The 16,903-nt window shown below is 42.3% G+C and overlaps 1 protein-coding gene across 3 annotated transcripts in view; it reads left to right on the top strand.

Annotated features, from left to right (window-relative positions):
- Window positions 1-16,903, top strand: part of GUCY1A1 (guanylate cyclase 1 soluble subunit alpha 1) — a 63,632-nt gene that overhangs the window by 38,394 nt on the left and 8,335 nt on the right. For all 3 annotated transcript variants that reach the window (XM_057728407.1, XM_057728409.1, XM_057728408.1), the window contains exons 3-8: window positions 1,920-1,981; window positions 4,710-4,768; window positions 6,108-6,817; window positions 8,201-8,686; window positions 12,043-12,186; window positions 16,741-16,895. In XM_057728407.1, coding sequence (XP_057584390.1) covers window positions 1,920-1,981; window positions 4,710-4,768; window positions 6,108-6,817; window positions 8,201-8,686; window positions 12,043-12,186; window positions 16,741-16,895 — 1,616 coding nt within the window. The remainder of the gene's footprint in view (window positions 1-1,919; window positions 1,982-4,709; window positions 4,769-6,107; window positions 6,818-8,200; window positions 8,687-12,042; window positions 12,187-16,740; window positions 16,896-16,903) is intronic.

Here is a 16,903-nt window from a genome sequence, read left to right on the forward strand (position 1 = left end):
GTGGCCAGGTAGTGTCTAGGTGCCAGACATGCAGTAATGGGCAAAACAGGTATTCCCTGCCCTTTTGGAGCCTCTATTCTAGTGGAGAAGACAGAAGATAAGAGAAAAAAAAAATGTCAGGTAGCAAAAACTTGAAAGACAGCCAAGTGCCCATGCAGAGGTAGTAACCCTCATTACATTGATGGCCCCTCTTCCTGCCTGAATAGGTTTTACAGAAAGCCTGAAAGCCCAGCAACCCAGGGTTTCGTGGGTTTTCAGCCACACCAACTCACTGGTGTTAGCAATGCCAGAGTAGCTTTCTACAAAGTAAAAAGCCCTTGATGGGGTGGAGCTGAAACTGGCAGTCTCATATGTACCTGATAAGAGTCAATTGCTATAAACTTTTATGAAATTAATCTGAAAAAAGCTCTTGAAAATTAAAAATCCACAGGCTTTAAAGATTCCACTTAAAAGAATATATATAGCCTATGGAAATAAAAAGCAATATATGAGAGAGGAAAAAAAAAAAAAGACCCTGGAGAAGTTGAAGCTTCTTGAGCATCCCAGGCTGATCTGCCTCCTTTATGGTCTGGCTGTAATGTTCCCTTCCTCCTTCCCTGATTTAAAGAGGAACAGGCCCACATCTCCCTTCCTAAACCTGTTCTCCACCTGCCAGGCATCCGGCCCTTTGCCCATAGGGTGCCAGGCCCTTACTCGGATTCTGCCCGTCTTTCCTTCTGAGGCAGATGTATCCTCTCTCTCCTTATCTGAACCGTCAGAAAAATTGTTCTGCATGGTAAATTTAAGTTCTCCTTTATTTCTCTTCAGCACTTGCGCTTTCTTTCAAGAAATTTCACATTTCTTTTCTAAGCTCTATTCGTTAAAACAGAAGCTTGATCTATTTTGCTTAACTTTAGTGTCTCACTTGACCCGTGGAAAGTCCAAGAGAGATATAAATAGTTCTTAAGGAAAAAGGAATTTCACAACTTGGGATATAGCCAGAGAATGCTCCACCGTCCTCTGGGTAAATTACAGAAAGCACTGGTGGCTATATACACACATAGATACATATGATTTTTTTGTTTTTTTGGAGTGCAAAGAAATTACCAGGGCTTTACTTCCCACTCATCAACTATTTAGAGAGAACGAGCTGTTAAGAGATATTAATAGACAGTGAACCAGTATTTAAAACTATGCAGGCTTATATACAGCCATTTTGCAATCTAGGAAAATTCATGAGATACTCAGAAATCAATAGAAGATAAGAACATCGTAAGTATTTTGTGAAGATTATCCATTCAAAGAGAAGAGATGAGTACAAGTTAGGGGAAATCCAAGATTTGTTTGTCAATGATCAACTGACCCTGGTGACAGATTGGATTTAAGGGATAAAAGAAAGGGGAAAGACAGATACTCCGGAGTTTTCTAGGGCAGGAGACGATACATGAGACAAAAATGTGGGTTTTCAGGAAGGGTGGCCGGTCACTGGGGTGGCCAGTGTAGGTTCACGTAAGGAATGGGAATCCCTTGGCCTGAGCCCCTCTGAGACTGAAGTCCTCGCTGCACATCCAAGAGATTTCCTGATCTAGAGGAAGAGATGGTGGCGATTCCTCCATGAAGACCTGACTTAACCAAACTGAGTCTCCTGTTTGATTCCAGTTCAGTGGCTGTCAGAGAGCTGCCCCCCAAGGGCAAAGTCTGTGGGCCACAGCTCACATCCAGACTCAAGTCAGTCAAGGGGTTTGCTTCTCCCCAAATGTGAAAAGCCCATTGAAAATCAGTCCCCTTTTCCACAGGGGCAATTCACTATATTCATCACTAAAGCAACAGTGCTTCTGCTTCTTCATAAGAGGCTTTCAGCACCAATTTTTGTAAAGTATGTATCTTCTAGAACATGATTATTTAAGGAAATGTTTAAAACTTTTCTTTTTAATTTTCAGTTTGAGCGGCTGAACCTTGCCCTTCAGAGAACGTTGGCAAAACACAAAATAAAGGAAAGCAGGTAAACTGAATCACTTCAGTTGCGTGAATGTCCTGTTGTAATCACTGACACAGCTACGAATTAGCAACGCTGAGTGATGTATCTGCGTAATTTTGAATTATTTTGGTATGCCAGGACGTGGGCTAAGTGTTTTAGTTGCATTCATTTTTTCACGTTTTACATATCACTAAGCCCAGGTTTCTAGAAAATGTCTAGGATTCTATAGCTGTTTAAGAAAAGGCAGGAGTGAGTTTCAAGCCTGGGTTTTTCAGAGCCCTGTGCTGCTGCTTTTAATAAACTCCCCGAAGGCCCATTCTTTCCTACTCGGGGGTAATTTCTGAAATATGTAACGAAGGTAAGACATGGATCAGAGCAGACTCCTGGCTTCAAGAGCACTGCCAAGAGATGGGGCCGGTTCCCAGTGCTGCCTGCCTGCCTGCCCCTCCCCCTTGACCTCAACCACAGGAGGACTGGAAGGATGCTGGAGAAAAAGGAGGGCCACTCAGGGGCCTGGGGCAGCTGGCTCAGTCCTCGGGGAGGTGTTTCACTGTTTTCCTAACTACTTTGGTTATACTGGTATGCAAATACCAGTTCCGTTTATACTTTTTTCTTCTCCTCTGTCTTTGAAAATTTCTAAGAAAGCTTTCTGTGGCGGTTTCCTATATAAAGTGATTTAAAAACAAACAAACCTGATTTTTAGAGTTCATTTTAAAAATGCATCTTGGCACGTTTACGGCTGGTGGATCATTTGATTCGGCCTTGTTGTGGTTTCCTTGAAATCAAAGGATTATTTCAGGTGTAAATAATACATCAAACACTTGAGTCCAAACTTTTCAGAACTGAACTTGGAAGTTTTGTAAACCAGTATCTTCCTCACGGCTGTTTTATAAATTCATTCATCTGTCTGCTGCTCAGGAGTGGATTATCTGCTCTGCGGATTATCTGGGCTTAATTTCCCTTCTTGGCTAACTGGTCCCAGGCAGCAGGCAAAGCCAAGAAGGGGTCAGAGACAGGTCCAAAAAGAGAGAGTGTGAATCTATGTGTCTGACAGAAGCTGTGTTTGCAGAGTGATATGGAAAGCATTCCAGAACACCTCTGACCTTAATGCTCAGTCAGGCTGATAAGATAGCCAGCAAGTCCTGTAGCTGCGCTACTGTGTCTGTCTGCTTAGGGCCTTGGCAGACAGTTTACTCAAAACTCATTCTCAGGGCTTTGTGTCCCAAAGTGTGCCTAAGCTAGATGCAGATATTCAGTTCAGATGTGTTCCCAGAGACGTATCTCTTTAAAAAAAAAAATGTCAAAACCTAAAAAAATCATTTTATTTGGAAATTTTGAAAAATCTTTTACCACTTCCCTGACTTCTTAAAGAGTTGATCCTGCTTTTAAATTGTCCTAATCACTATTCCACTGTTGAAATAAGATAAAGGACGCTTTTTCTTATGAGACTGCCTGCTGATGTGCTAAATGGCTTCCCTGCTTTCTTGCTTTAGTTCTTGGGTATAAGGGGCCTTTTCCCCCATCTTCCTGGCAAGTCAGTTGCCATTTCTACTGCAGTCAGTTTGCTGACTGCTGAGGGTACCCTACCTCCCCCGCCCACCCCCTTTGTTAAGTGAATGGGTTTTAGGACAGCCGTTATGATACCTCTTCGGGTTTGTTGCACAGAGAGCTTTTGGTTTGTGTCTTTTTCTAGGACCTTTTGATCGCATCACCGCATCACGTATGAGCTCATGGCTGGTGTGTGTGCCTCTGTGTACAACGTATACATATTTACTAGTGTACATGCAGGCTTACACCTCCTTGTTTTTCTAATTTTTTTGAGGGTGAAGATAAGGAGCTTATTTTGAATTGCACTGTGTGGTGTTTGGATTAGCTAAGCTTTGCTGGGAATTAGCAGGGGTTCTCTGAGCAGCTTTGCTCTCATTCTTTAGGAAAAAAATAGAAGTTGCTTAAGTGAGAAGAAGGAGCAAATCTAAAGACTGATTAACATAATGTAATATATAACAAGGGGTTGGGGTCTCTAGATTCAAACCAAATGTAATTCAAACTATTTAGATAAGAATATATTTCTACCTAGTACTTTAAATAATTATAAGCAGTATACCTTTAGGTGACCAAGTAGCCAATGGAGCAATCTTCCTTCTCAAAACTGTTTCCTTTTGGAACTTCTCTACATGTATCATGCTTTATTGAAATCTGTTTAATATTTTAAATGTATGCCTATTTCCTCTTGGCTTGTCTAATGGCAAGCTGGACCGTGACTAGAACTTAAGTGTCTTTTAATATGCTTTAGTAGTTTGGCAAATCTGGTTGTAATCAGTCATCACTATCAGAAATCATCAAAAAACAGTTAGGCAAACAGGAATCAACAAGTTGTCTAGATTTTTCTTCTTGGTTGGGTTATCAGAAAACCCCAGGCTGACTTACTAGTATCCTTTTCTTGGCCATTTCATATCACTGGTTTCCTGCCAGTGCAACCTCTGTACTATCAGCCAATACGAAGTTAGCTTCAAAGGTAAAGATACTTTATAAGAAATGATGAAACACTCTAGATCAGGTATATTTGGGGATTTTCCAACATTGTTTTGGGTTTGTACATGTCATGCTCCTTTCCTGTAAACTTGACAGTCAAGATTTGCCTCTACAGAGAAGGTAATTTAAATTATTTTCTGTCATCATTTCTGTATGTTATAATCTGAAATTTTAGCATTCATTTGTCAGTTTATAATTTAAGATATTGAAATAATTTCAGGAAATCTTTGGAAAGAGAAGACTTTGAAAAAATAATTGCAGACCAAGCAATTGAAGCAGGTAATAGAATTAAGTATATGCAATTAGGAAATAATTATACTTGTAGAACTAATGTTTTACTTGTAAACTAAGATTTTCTACTCCTAGAAAATATTTACCTCAAGAACTAATATTTTCTTTAAACTATTCATATTTATTTGTTGGTAACTTCCAGTGTGAAATGTTAAATATCATGTTTTGTGTTAATGCAAAGAGTAACTCTTTTTCATACTATATATCTGTGTTTGACCTCAAACATTTCCTCTTCTTACAATGTTTATTTGCTGAGAAGTAGATAAAGCTGCCTGGGAGGCTGACTCATATGCTTTGGTCTTTTCATATGCTTTTCATATGCTTTGGTCTTGAACTTAACTAAGTGTTCCTCATCTATGCATGAAAAATTCTACTCAGCAAAGTAAAATAAGTAATTTTTTTAAAGGTTGGAAGCAATCATGGGCAAAAAGGTGAGCAGTGTTTTCATGTTAATACTTTGGGGGAAACAAGCAGATGAGTGACTTTGTCATCCTGTCCTTTTCAAAGTTTGAGTACGTGGACCAACAGGTTAGATTTTTCTCAAAGTGCAAGATACAAAGAATTTGGTGATGATGATGATGGTGATGATGGCTGACCTGTACTGAGCCCTTCCTCTGGGTCAGGCACAATTCTAACATGGCACCTACATGCCACGGCAGTGCTGTGAACAGGCCACTCATGTTTCCCCTGAGTCACAGATGAGAAGAATGTGGTACACAGAGGTTAAAGGACAAAGGAGACTAGAAAAGGAGAAGTCGTGGGCAGTAAACAATGTATTCCCAACACATATTCGTTCACACATATTCGTTCACGTAACAATAAACAACAAGAATGCTGTTTTCCTTAGAAAAAAAATTACTTTGTATCATCTCTAAGGAAAAAATGAGTTTCACCGCCAGTTATTTCAAACCAATTTTGTATCTGATGGTTATACTCCAAGGGGGCCAGTACCATTCACCAACATGTATCACTGTGTTTCTGTTGTTAACAAGGTGGGAGAGCTTCTTCTGAGATGGACTTGATCTTGTGATTCCAATTGCTCTTTTATAGTTAAGTTTCAGGGAGGTAAAAAGTCATATATTATACTCAATGGATCATTCTTTCCTAATTAACTCATTTGGGATTTATATTTGGAGTTATCCGAATTTTAGAAACTAATTTATGTAGGTAATTTGAACACAGGTGGTTAATTTGGGTTGGAATTCTTACTAGCAGATATAAAGCAAACTAAACCATCAGATAAAGCAATATTAAAAATAGTAGTAAAAGCACAGCTCTGCCAAGATGATGCATTTGATATGGCAGAAAATGTATTATATGCTTTCAGGAGTTCCAGTGGAGGTCATCAGAGAATCTCTCGGTGAGGAGCTTTTTAAAATATGCTATGAAGAAGATGAATACATCTTAGGTGTGGTTGGAGGAACCCTGAAAGATTTTTTAAATAGCTTCAGCACCCTTCTGAAGCAGAGCAGCCACTGCCAAGAAGCAGAAAAGAAGGGCAGGTTTGAGGACGCATCCATCCTCTGCCTGGATAAAGATCCCGATTTCTTAAACGTTTACTATTTCTTCCCCAAGAGGATCACTTCCCTGATTCTCCCCGGCATCATTAAGGCAGCTGCTCGCATCTTGTACGAGACCGAAGTGGAGGTGTCCTCGACACCCCCCTGCTTCCACCACAACTGCAGCGAGTTCGTGGACCAGCCCTGCCTGCTCTACTCCGTCCACGTCAAGACCCCTCGGCCACCCCCACCCCCGGGAAAGCCCCCATCCTCGCTGGTGATCCCCGCCTCGCTCTTCTGCAAGACCTTCCCCTTCCATTTCATGTTGGATAGAGACATGAGCATCCTGCAGTTGGGCAACGGCATCAGAAGGCTGATGAGCAGGAGAGACATGCAAGGGAAACCTCACTTTGACGAGTACTTCGAGATTCTGACTCCGAAAATCAGCCAGACGTTCAGCGCAATAATGACCATGTTGAACATGCAGTTTGTGGTTCGCGTGAGAAGGTGGGACAACTCCGTGAAGAAATCGTCCAGGGTAAGAAGAACGTAATACTGTTGTGAATATGGAATCAGTTGTTTCACAGTTAAAGACTAGAAACAAAAAAGGTAAAAATGTATGCCTCACTTGCGATGTTTTAATAAAGCATTTCTGTTTGAGGCAATTCTAAAATACTTTGAAGGCTGGAATACATTTATGACGAAGTTCTTTCTGCATTCGTTTGCTTGCTTACTTAAGCCATTACTTCACAAATGCTTGTTGAATGCAGTCTACCTTTTAAAATCTTTATGGAATATTTTATAACTGAATTAGAAAAATACTTATGTAAAAATATGGTTTCAATCATCATGAAATACCTGACAATTTGAAAGAATAAGAGGAATTCTACAGCCAAGAAATAAAAAAAACTTGTTTCTTACAGGAGGCAACTAAATTGATTTTTTTAATCAATATTTAATAGACATAGAAAAAATCAATAATGTGTTTGATTAACTGTTAGAAAATGTGCGGAAAAAATGTTCTGCTCTCATCTCATAGTAGAGAACCACGGTAGTGATTTAGAAAGTTTGCGAAATCAGAGCTGATAGTACAACCGAGCTCATAGAGAGGCTTATGACACTTCTAACTTGACACACGTAACCCAGCAGGTGCACTGTCTGTCCCCCCAAATAAAAACAGCTTTATTACTTTTAATCATAAAAATAGTATAGCTGTGTTTCAGAAATAGGTAATACTTAAAGATGTTCATTGCAAAATCAAAAATATTAATTACACACATTTTTGTTTAAAACAAAAAATACTATTTACAACTTTTTTTTTTATCACTAAATGATCTCTGTGGGCCTCCTTCCATGTCATTAGATACCCATCTATTTCACTTTTTCAAAAGCCATGGCGTATCCCATTGTGTAGTTGTCTTGTACTTTATAACCCTTCACTGCTGAAGGACACCTGGGCTGTTTTGGCAGCTTTGCTGCTGTGAACACACAGTTACACGTGTCCCATTCACACAAGTAATGCTGTGATCCAGGGCGAACACGTGAAGCCCCTCTTGCTGCTCGGGGGCTCCTTGGCGTCATCCTTTCTCCTGCTGTCGACAGACTGTAGTAGCAGAAGCATCCTTGTGCCACATAGTAAGAAAGCCTTGAAGCAAGAATTTTTGGCATTGTTGATTGAAAATCATGATATCTGTGTAGCCAATATATTCTCCAGATGTCTGCATGCATCTTAGAACTCACAGTAAATTGCAACGATAAGAAAGCACAGTAAATTGCAACGATAAGATTGTTTTGTGGATAAGTAGAAAAAAAATCAAGTTTAAAAACAGTAGGATTATCACCATATCCTCCTCAGTTTTTGTCTCAAAAAGCTGTTGGGAACTTGAGTAAGCCACGATGGTTGGTGCTCCTTTCTATGCAGGTGATGGACCTCAAAGGCCAGATGATCTACATGGTGGAGTCCAGCGCTGTCCTGTTCCTGGGCTCGCCCTGCGTGGACAGACTGGAGGACTTCACAGGCCGAGGGCTCTACCTCTCGGACATCCCCATCCACAACGCGCTGCGGGACGTGGTCCTGATCGGAGAGCAGGCCAGGGCCCAGGACGGCCTGAAGAAGAGGCTGGGCAAGCTCAAGGCCACGCTGGAGCAGGCCCACCAGGCCCTGGAGGAGGAGAAGCGGAAGACGGTGGACCTCCTGTGCTCCATCTTCCCCTGTGAGGTGGCGCAGCAGCTGTGGCAGGGCCGCGCCGTGCAGGCCAAGCGGTTTGGCAATGTCACCATGCTCTTCTCGGACATCGTGGGGTTCACGGCCATCTGCTCCCAGTGCTCCCCGCTGCAGGTCATCACCATGCTCAACGCGCTTTACACCCGCTTCGACCGGCAGTGCGGGGAGCTGGACGTCTACAAGGTAGGGCACCGGGCCCTGTGCAGGCGAGAATCAGGGGTGAGGCCAGGAGCCCCAGCCTGGGAGCAGGAATCCCGCCGTAATCATGTGCGTGTCCTCCGGCCAGAAACGGCTCTGAGTCTGCTCAGAGGTAGCGATGATTATTCCAGAAAGGACAGCCATGCTGTCGTCCCAGAGAACAAGCACAGAATGCAGGGGTGACAGTGGGAGGGGGGACCCTCAGAAAGGTGAAGTTCAAAAGTCAGTGAGCCTGACACTTGGCTGTGAGACCTGGGACCCGTGAGATGTTTCCAGTTAAGACTTGTACAGGGAGGATGTATCCTTTCTATCTGCAAAAGTAAAGAAGCGGGAGGATTATACAAATTGCCTTTGAACAGATACATTCAGTACCGAGTATGGGGATCCTTTTCACCACCAGGGAACAGAAGCCCAAATCACCTGCTTACAAGGTTATTGTACCCAGGCCAAGGGCGGAACAAGGCTTGTCTTCAAATCTCACTTTCTCCTTACTTGCTTTGTAAGCAGAGAAAGTTAAATAACCTTTCTCATTTCTAAAATAGAGAAAATAATATCCACCCACAGAGTTTATAGGCATGAATCACATGCATTATGTCCTGTAATCTTCATGAATAAGACCATTATAAAGATTACAGTAAAAAATAATTATCTGTCATTCATCAGCCAGCAGGATTTACTGAGTGCCTGCATGGTACCGGGCATCATTCTAGGTTCTGGGATGTGCAGAGATGGTCCCTGAAACATAATAAGCTATTTTTCAACATAACTATGGTTAATAAGAGAATTAATGAAGAGATTTTTCTGTTCTGCCTGTTTCTCTATAAGTAAAACATATTTTCTTACTGATTTGAAGTATTTTGCATCATTTTAGATATTGGTGTAAAGAATAAAGCATGCTTCTCATTTATGTGGCTTGAATCATCTTTTCATTTGCCACTTAAAAATCTGGCATTTCAGAGCTTAACCCAGCATGAAATAAATAAATGATTGAAGAGGAAACAAAAATTATTTATGGGACTGCATAAGCTCCTGCTTTGTTCCAATCTTGATGCGCAAAGTAAAACTTTCCTTTTAAAACATTTCTAACAGGAAATTCCAGACAGAGCTATGATTCCCTTGGGAAAAAAGAGGTCCATGTATAATTACAGATAAAATAATTGGCTTGAGTTAGGTTAAGCCTGATGGCCTCTTGTGGAATTTGCTGTATTTATTTGTAGATAGTTTATGTCTTGAGAATGTCTCCTCTCAGAATTGGGAGGAGGTCCCTCTCTCCTCTGCAAACGGCTGTGACTGCTCACAGAAGGCCCCCGCTGCCACATGGTTCACCCTGTCAAAACTATAACAAATGGGTCATTCCTCTCAAGTGTCCAGAATCTTGCCCCTCATGACGAGGTTGGGGGTGCAGAGACCCCTGGGGACCCAGCTGCAGCCCCAGCTAGGGAGTCTGCATCCTCGTTTCACCTGCTCTTCCTGTGGACACTGTGTGACACCTGGAGATGCTGTGGATGAACGGGGAAGAGTCCTCACCTCGGAGCACCCTTAAGATACAGAGTATTAATCACAGACTGACCTGTGCCTGTGGCGGCTTCCAGGGAACAGTCAATCTTGTTTATTCCAGGCCCCAACTGGACCAGGACTTCATTCAATTACTTCAATCAATCCTTTGGTTGTTTTTCTGCTTATTTGAGCATTTGTTTATCTGTTGTTTTAGCACATCCATACCGGTCCTCCAGCGCTTGCCAGCATAGGGGTACAGCCCCTGTGAGATGAGTCCATGGCGGGGGGAGGGAGGCAGAGGAGGGACACACAGATGCACAGGAAAGACTCCCTGGGGCATCAGGGATGCGATACCCCTCACTCCTGTGCAGGAGCTACAGCAGCACAGAGGACAGCACCCAACACCCAGTAGGGGTGAGGGTGCCCCTTCTCCTATTTAGTAACACTTTCTGAGCCCTGTGATGTGTTAGCCGTTAGCCTGAGCGCTTCCCTGCAGTGCTGAGGAGATGCTCTCGGGATGCCCGGCTACCGGGCTCATTCTTTGGTGAACATCCAGGGCCTCAGTGATGGAGGAGTTCATGAGACAGACAGACTCCGAGAGCTTGTGTTCCACTGGGAGAAAAGACAACAAACACTGGTGAAAATATACAGCATTCCAGTTGGTGTACTTTTCTGGAAAGAAATGGAGCAGGTGCAAGGGGAGGTAGGCGGGAGGATTTCGTAGGCAGCCGTCCAGATGGGCTTCCCTCACCAGCTGGGTTTTAGCAGAGCCTGAGGAAGCCAGGGACATGCCAAGTGGTCACCTTCAGGAAGACTGTTCCAGACAAAAGAATAGCAAATGTTTGGTATGTTTGTGGGAAAATAGGAGGCCAGTGGCTTGGGACTCAGTGAGCAAAATGGAAAATTATGAGATGGATCAGGGGCAGCGGAAAGGCAAGGAAAGTACTTGGGGGGCACTTTAAGAGCCCCGACATTCATTACGAGTGAAATAGGGAATCACTAAAGTTTGCCCCCTTTCTCTTCTCCTGTCTCACCTCCATCCCTCCAGATTGGAAGCTTAGGATCAGAACAGCGATGTGATTGGATAAGTTACAATAAATATTTAGAGGACAAAAATGTACCTATTACAAATTGGTGGCTTATCTGTAGATTTAAATTAACCATTAGCTACCTGTACTCGGGATCCCAGATAGATAAAAATCACTCATAATGATAGCAGTCATGACAATGATATTCGTGTTCATGAAATTTACAGAGGAGCTTGATGTCCAATAGCTTTCCAGTCACCACTGTCTCTGCCTCCTGGTTTGACATCTTGGTTTCTATACTTTGTGATTAAAATTCATGTAGACAGTTTATCATTGCCATGGGAACCCCAACAGTTCTTTTGAAAAACTGTAATGTCAGTTTTAACCTGACACGTCCTTACCAAATTCATAGGACCTTGATTCAGTAGTGACTTTGTTCAAAATGCTGCATTTTATACTGAGAAGATATAAAATCACACAATATCTTAAACAGTTTATTTTAAACCCCAAGTACGTCATTTGCTTCTACAAATCCATTTTATGTGGTGGGAAAAGAAAGAGGTGGGTCATTGGCAAGTCTGGCAGTAGAAGCCACTGCCGCCACTGTGTTCACAGCGCGGTGCTGCCCCTTGGCTTATAAACTTTGTGAGCTTCCTGGAAAGGAAAGCCTTTTCCAAGAGTCTATGATTTGCTCTGATGTTCCATTGGCCCCAAACGCCAAGGTGTCTGCTGCATGATTCCTGATTTCTGCTGTACCATATACACTGTGATGCTTCCTGGGCTTTATTTGTAATGTGGAAAATCCATTGTGCGTAGGTGGAGACCATCGGCGACGCGTACTGTGTTGCTGGGGGCTTGCACAAAGAGAGTGACACCCACGCTGTTCAGATCGCGCTGATGGCCTTGAAGATGATGGAGCTCTCTGATGAAGTCATGTCTCCCCACGGAGAGCCCATCAAGGTGAGGCAGATCACGTATCATCTAGGAGATGTCATGGGAGTAAATGCTGATTAGTTAGTTATCAACAGAATGGTGCATCCCTCTGGGTGTAGTTGCAGAGAGCAAATCTCCAGCTTGTTGAAGCAGGAGGAAATTTACGACATGGTGTTAAATGGCTTGCCGATCACTTAGAGGACCAAAAGAGCCATCTATGACTTGAGCTTTCAAAAAATGGCTCCCAAAGCCACACTTCAGAACCACAGCTTCCTTCATGATTTGGAAGCTGGTTCCAGAGCTACACAGCCACAGCCAGGCAAGAAACCATTGTGCTCAGAAAGCAGCTGTCTCCACTACCAGCTGCAGAACAAAGTTGCAGCTACTGTAAATGTATCGGCAGCATAGGAATCCTGCATCACAACTCTCAGGAAAGGAATGATTGGAAACTGGGCTCCCTGCTAAGTATGCCAGAGAGAACACAAAGGCTTCCCCAGCTGTGTTCACAACGGAAGTGCAGGCTGAAATCCAGGCTTCCAGAGCCCATGCAAGGTTGTCTGATTCACCAAACCTAAGTACATCTAGAAACTTCAAAGGACTTTGGAAAATGTAGTGTTTGGTTTTCTGAGCCCTGCAGGGGAGGAATTACTCTAGAATGAAGTGCACTGCTGACCCACCACTATTTTCCAGGACACATAAAATTCCAAAATTTCTAGGGGAGCGAGATCCCAGAATAATAATGTCTTATTGCAGATGAGAGAATAAAATTAACATGCCAAGTGTTGATTTAATAGATAACACATGAGCAGAATATCTTTATTTGTCCCACTTGGAGTGAATCCGCCACTTAATTTTTATAGAACAGCCTTCAATTGATGACCTTCAGAAATGGGCCTCTGAAGGAATATGGAATCCTATCTGGCATAATATAAAACATATAGAGAAGGAGGAAAAAGTTAGAAGTTTAGCCAGGGCTCTCCCCAATGTTCATAGAAGCTGTATGTGTAAGCCTTCACAGCTGTTTTCTAAGTCAGCTCTTGTCCTAGCTGTATACTGATGTGTGACACACTTCCCTGAAATTAGTGGTGTAAAACCAAAGAGCTTTATTTTGCATTGATTCTGTGCATCAGAATTTGGGTGAGGCATAACAGGAATACCTTGTCATTTCTCACAGTATCTGGCACCTCAGCTGGGAATTCTCAGTGGTTAAGGGCGTGTAGCGTAGCTGGGATTTCACCGCTTGAACTGGAGGACCGATCCCAAGATGCTGTTTCACTGGCCTGCCTGGTTCTGTGGCTGGGGACAGTGGAAAGTGGGGCTCAGCTGGGACTGTCAGCCTAGGTGCTTCCCTGTCATGCTCTAGCCGGGTAGCCTCAGGGCAGTCACACTTCTTACATCGGGGCTTCTGTCCTGGTGAACAGTTGGTATCCAATACATGGCCGTTATTATGCCTTGGACTGAGGAGATACACAGTGACACGTCCATTATGTCCTGTTGGTCAAAGCAACCCTAAACCTGCCCAGAAGGGAGAAGACTTAGACCCCAGGTTTCAATAGGAAGAATGTAAAATAATTTTCAACTATGTTTTAAAAGCCTCACAGTATCTGACTTTTTCAGATGCTTAATTTCTATAATTTTTTAGAAGAGAATTATGTGAGGTTTTATTTGTTTGTTTGTTTTGTTTGCTTTTTGTTTTTTGTTTTTTGGGGTTTTTTTGTTTGTTTGTTTTTTGGGTGAGGAAACATAGCATCAAAGTACATGCTTAAAATATCCAGATTAATAATAAAACCAGTGATCGCCACATAAATGGATTTTGTAATTAAGCTGTATATATTTGAGGCAGGGGGGTTAGTGGTGTGATTTTTGATATTTGTAGAAATGTACTTTTAGAGTTTTGCAATTGCAAGAATTATTTATAGCTGGTTTCAAAGAAAATCACCTGGGTGATAATAGTTTAATTTCACTAAACTGTAAAGTCAGATGTTAGAATACCTTTTTATTTGTACTGACCTGCAGTCCTAGGAAATATCTGATGGCCTTAGGGGCTACCCATGAAATGTCACAGAGGCAGAAGTGCAGAGTATTTTTAGTAGAGAGAGAAGCACTAATGTGTATCACAGGGAGCAGATTGTGACTTAAACATCATCTTATTTAAAATCTTTATAACAACATTATGAAGAGGAATCCACAATTCACTGCTCGACAAGAGTAGTCAGTTCTCCTCATGAATCCAGGTTTGGAGTCCTTTGTTTCTTACCCTCCTGCCCCATGGAATGGAGTCACAGTGAAAGAGTAGGAAATATTTCCCTTTTTTCTTTTTGAATTCTATGTTTTCTCTAGCATGTCGTATGCACAAACCATCCACACACTTATTCCTAGCAATTTCCGCACTAGCATCCATCCACTGAGGCTTGGAAGACGGCGGGTGGACGCTATCTCACGATGGAGACCAGAGAACAGGTTGAGTCAGGAAGTGCAAAGGGAACTTGGACACAGGCTCTGGGAGCCTGCCTCCCAGCCCCAGAACCTGTGTGCCGAGGGGCTACGTCGAAAGTGGCCCCAAACGGGAGACTCCCCAGCAGGTTTCCGTTCGGGGCGTGATGGGTACCCTAAACTTTGGACCATTTTCATGCTCATAAATTTGAGAAGTTCCCTGAAAAGAAAGCTTTGGGGCTGAGAGTGAGATTCAGGGCTGGGGGAAGGAGAGAGAGAGGCAGGGGAGGAAGCAAAGGGACACTGGCTTTGTCTACGTTGCTTAGAGGTTTATAAGGAGGCTGTATTTCTATATTAATTGTGCAATAGAAACGTGAAAACGCTATGATAAACTTGTCGTGCTAAAAGCTAGAATACCTAGGTACAAAGAGAGAAACTGGTTTAACCAGAAGCATGCCCAAAGAGAGTAAAACCTTGCCTGATATTTATAAGCAGAAGATGGCTCTTTGTCACTTTTTTTGTTTGTTTATATTGTTCTTTGTTATATTGTTTGTGTGTAGAGCCATATCCTCCTAAGGAAGAAAAAGCCAGATGTAATAGACAGCTATGCTTTCATGCCGAAAGTAAAACTTTGATGAAGAAGGGACTTTAAAAATAATCCAACCTTGCAGTTTTTAGGTGAGGAAAGAGTACAAGGGAAATATGAAGATTTAGAGAAATTGAGACTACCAGATGCAGAGAAGAAACCAGTGGTCACCAGAGGAAAGGGGGTGCAAGGAGGGGAATATGGGGGTGTGGGGGGAAGATGTACAGTTCACTGGGTGTGAAACAAGTACGTTACAAGGATGTAATGTACAGTGCAGGAAACAGAGCTAATATTTTATAATAACTTTGTGTGGAGTATGATCTATAAAATATTGAATAACTATGTTGTATGCCTGAAACTAATATAATGTCATGTATATTTCAGTAAAAAAAGTCAGACTACCAGCTATTAGCAGAATTTTGGTTTCTAATACAAATCTTCTGATTCATGCTGTAGCGTTTCTTTTTGAAAGTTTTGCAGAACTCATGATTTGACATATTGTAAGCAAATGGTTCTCGGAAGTTTCTAGAAGATATCTGAAATTGGCTGTAAAACTAGGGAGATCAGAGTCTTTTGGATTCTAAATTACATCTGAGTTACTGAGTACTTGGCCTTTATTTAAAATACCCCAAAAGTACCTAATAAAATAAAAGTATCTAATAAAACTGTTTTTAAATAGTCAACCGAACATAGAACTTGAAAATTACAAACATGGGGCCTGACTGTCATTTAAAATATCCCCACTTTAACTCACTTCGTTGTAGCAGTAACTTAAAAATCTCTCCCTCCTCCAAAATCAGCCAGAATTTGGATCTACAAGATCCCAGTTTAAAACATTGTCTTAACTTCTCTCCAAATCATCGATAACTTTCAGAATTCCTAAACATTTACCTCAGCATATGCTGATATGGAAGGACTTGTTTCGCACGGGTCCAGATGTTTTTGACTGAAGTGTACGTAGTTGCTGTGATCCAGGCCTCAGCAAATGCCAGCTTTCTGCTTCCTCTGTCATTTTCTGCTTAAATATTATGATTCTGTTTCTCCACTTGTTGGTCATTTGAATAGTGAGGTAGTGTTTGGTATAAGGTTCTTTTAAAACAAAATACCTAAAAACCCATACTCTATATCCTGAGAACTGGCTTCTCAGCCCCCCTCTGACTATGTCTTGGGAAACAATTTCTGGACTCCAGAAGTCAGGTCTCTCTCACCTGATGGACAGAGCAGATTCATGTAAACACCCCACAGACGCTTTGTCTGGTCACCATGGTGACTGTGGTAGGTACGTCGGGGGCTTCCATTCAGATACGGAAGATGGTTGAAATAAAGATGCTTTGTATGATAAACCTAAGTGTATCCACGGAGAAGCGTTAAGAGTGTGACTGATCCTGCCTCGCGGTTTTTACTTGGAAGTGAGGAGTAGAAGGAAATCGCTGCAGGTCTGGAGGAAGGAGGCAGGTGTGTGGAGAGCAAATAGTGGGGTGCTTTCAACAGACACACAGACAGCACTGACGAGAGGGAGTGTTTACCAGTGACCAGAATGTTGTGTGATTTTTCCCTTTCAGATGCGAATTGGACTGCACTCAGGGTCAGTTTTCGCTGGAGTTGTTGGAGTAAAAATGCCCCGTTACTGCCTTTTTGGAAACAATGTCACATTGGCTAACAAATTTGAGTCCTGCAGTGTTCCCCGGAAAATCAACGTAAGCCCCACCACCTACAGGTATGGGT

This window comes from Hippopotamus amphibius, chromosome 3 (assembly GCF_030028045.1).
Source record: "Hippopotamus amphibius kiboko isolate mHipAmp2 chromosome 3, mHipAmp2.hap2, whole genome shotgun sequence".
NCBI classification, from domain to species: Eukaryota; Metazoa; Chordata; class Mammalia; order Artiodactyla; family Hippopotamidae; genus Hippopotamus; species Hippopotamus amphibius.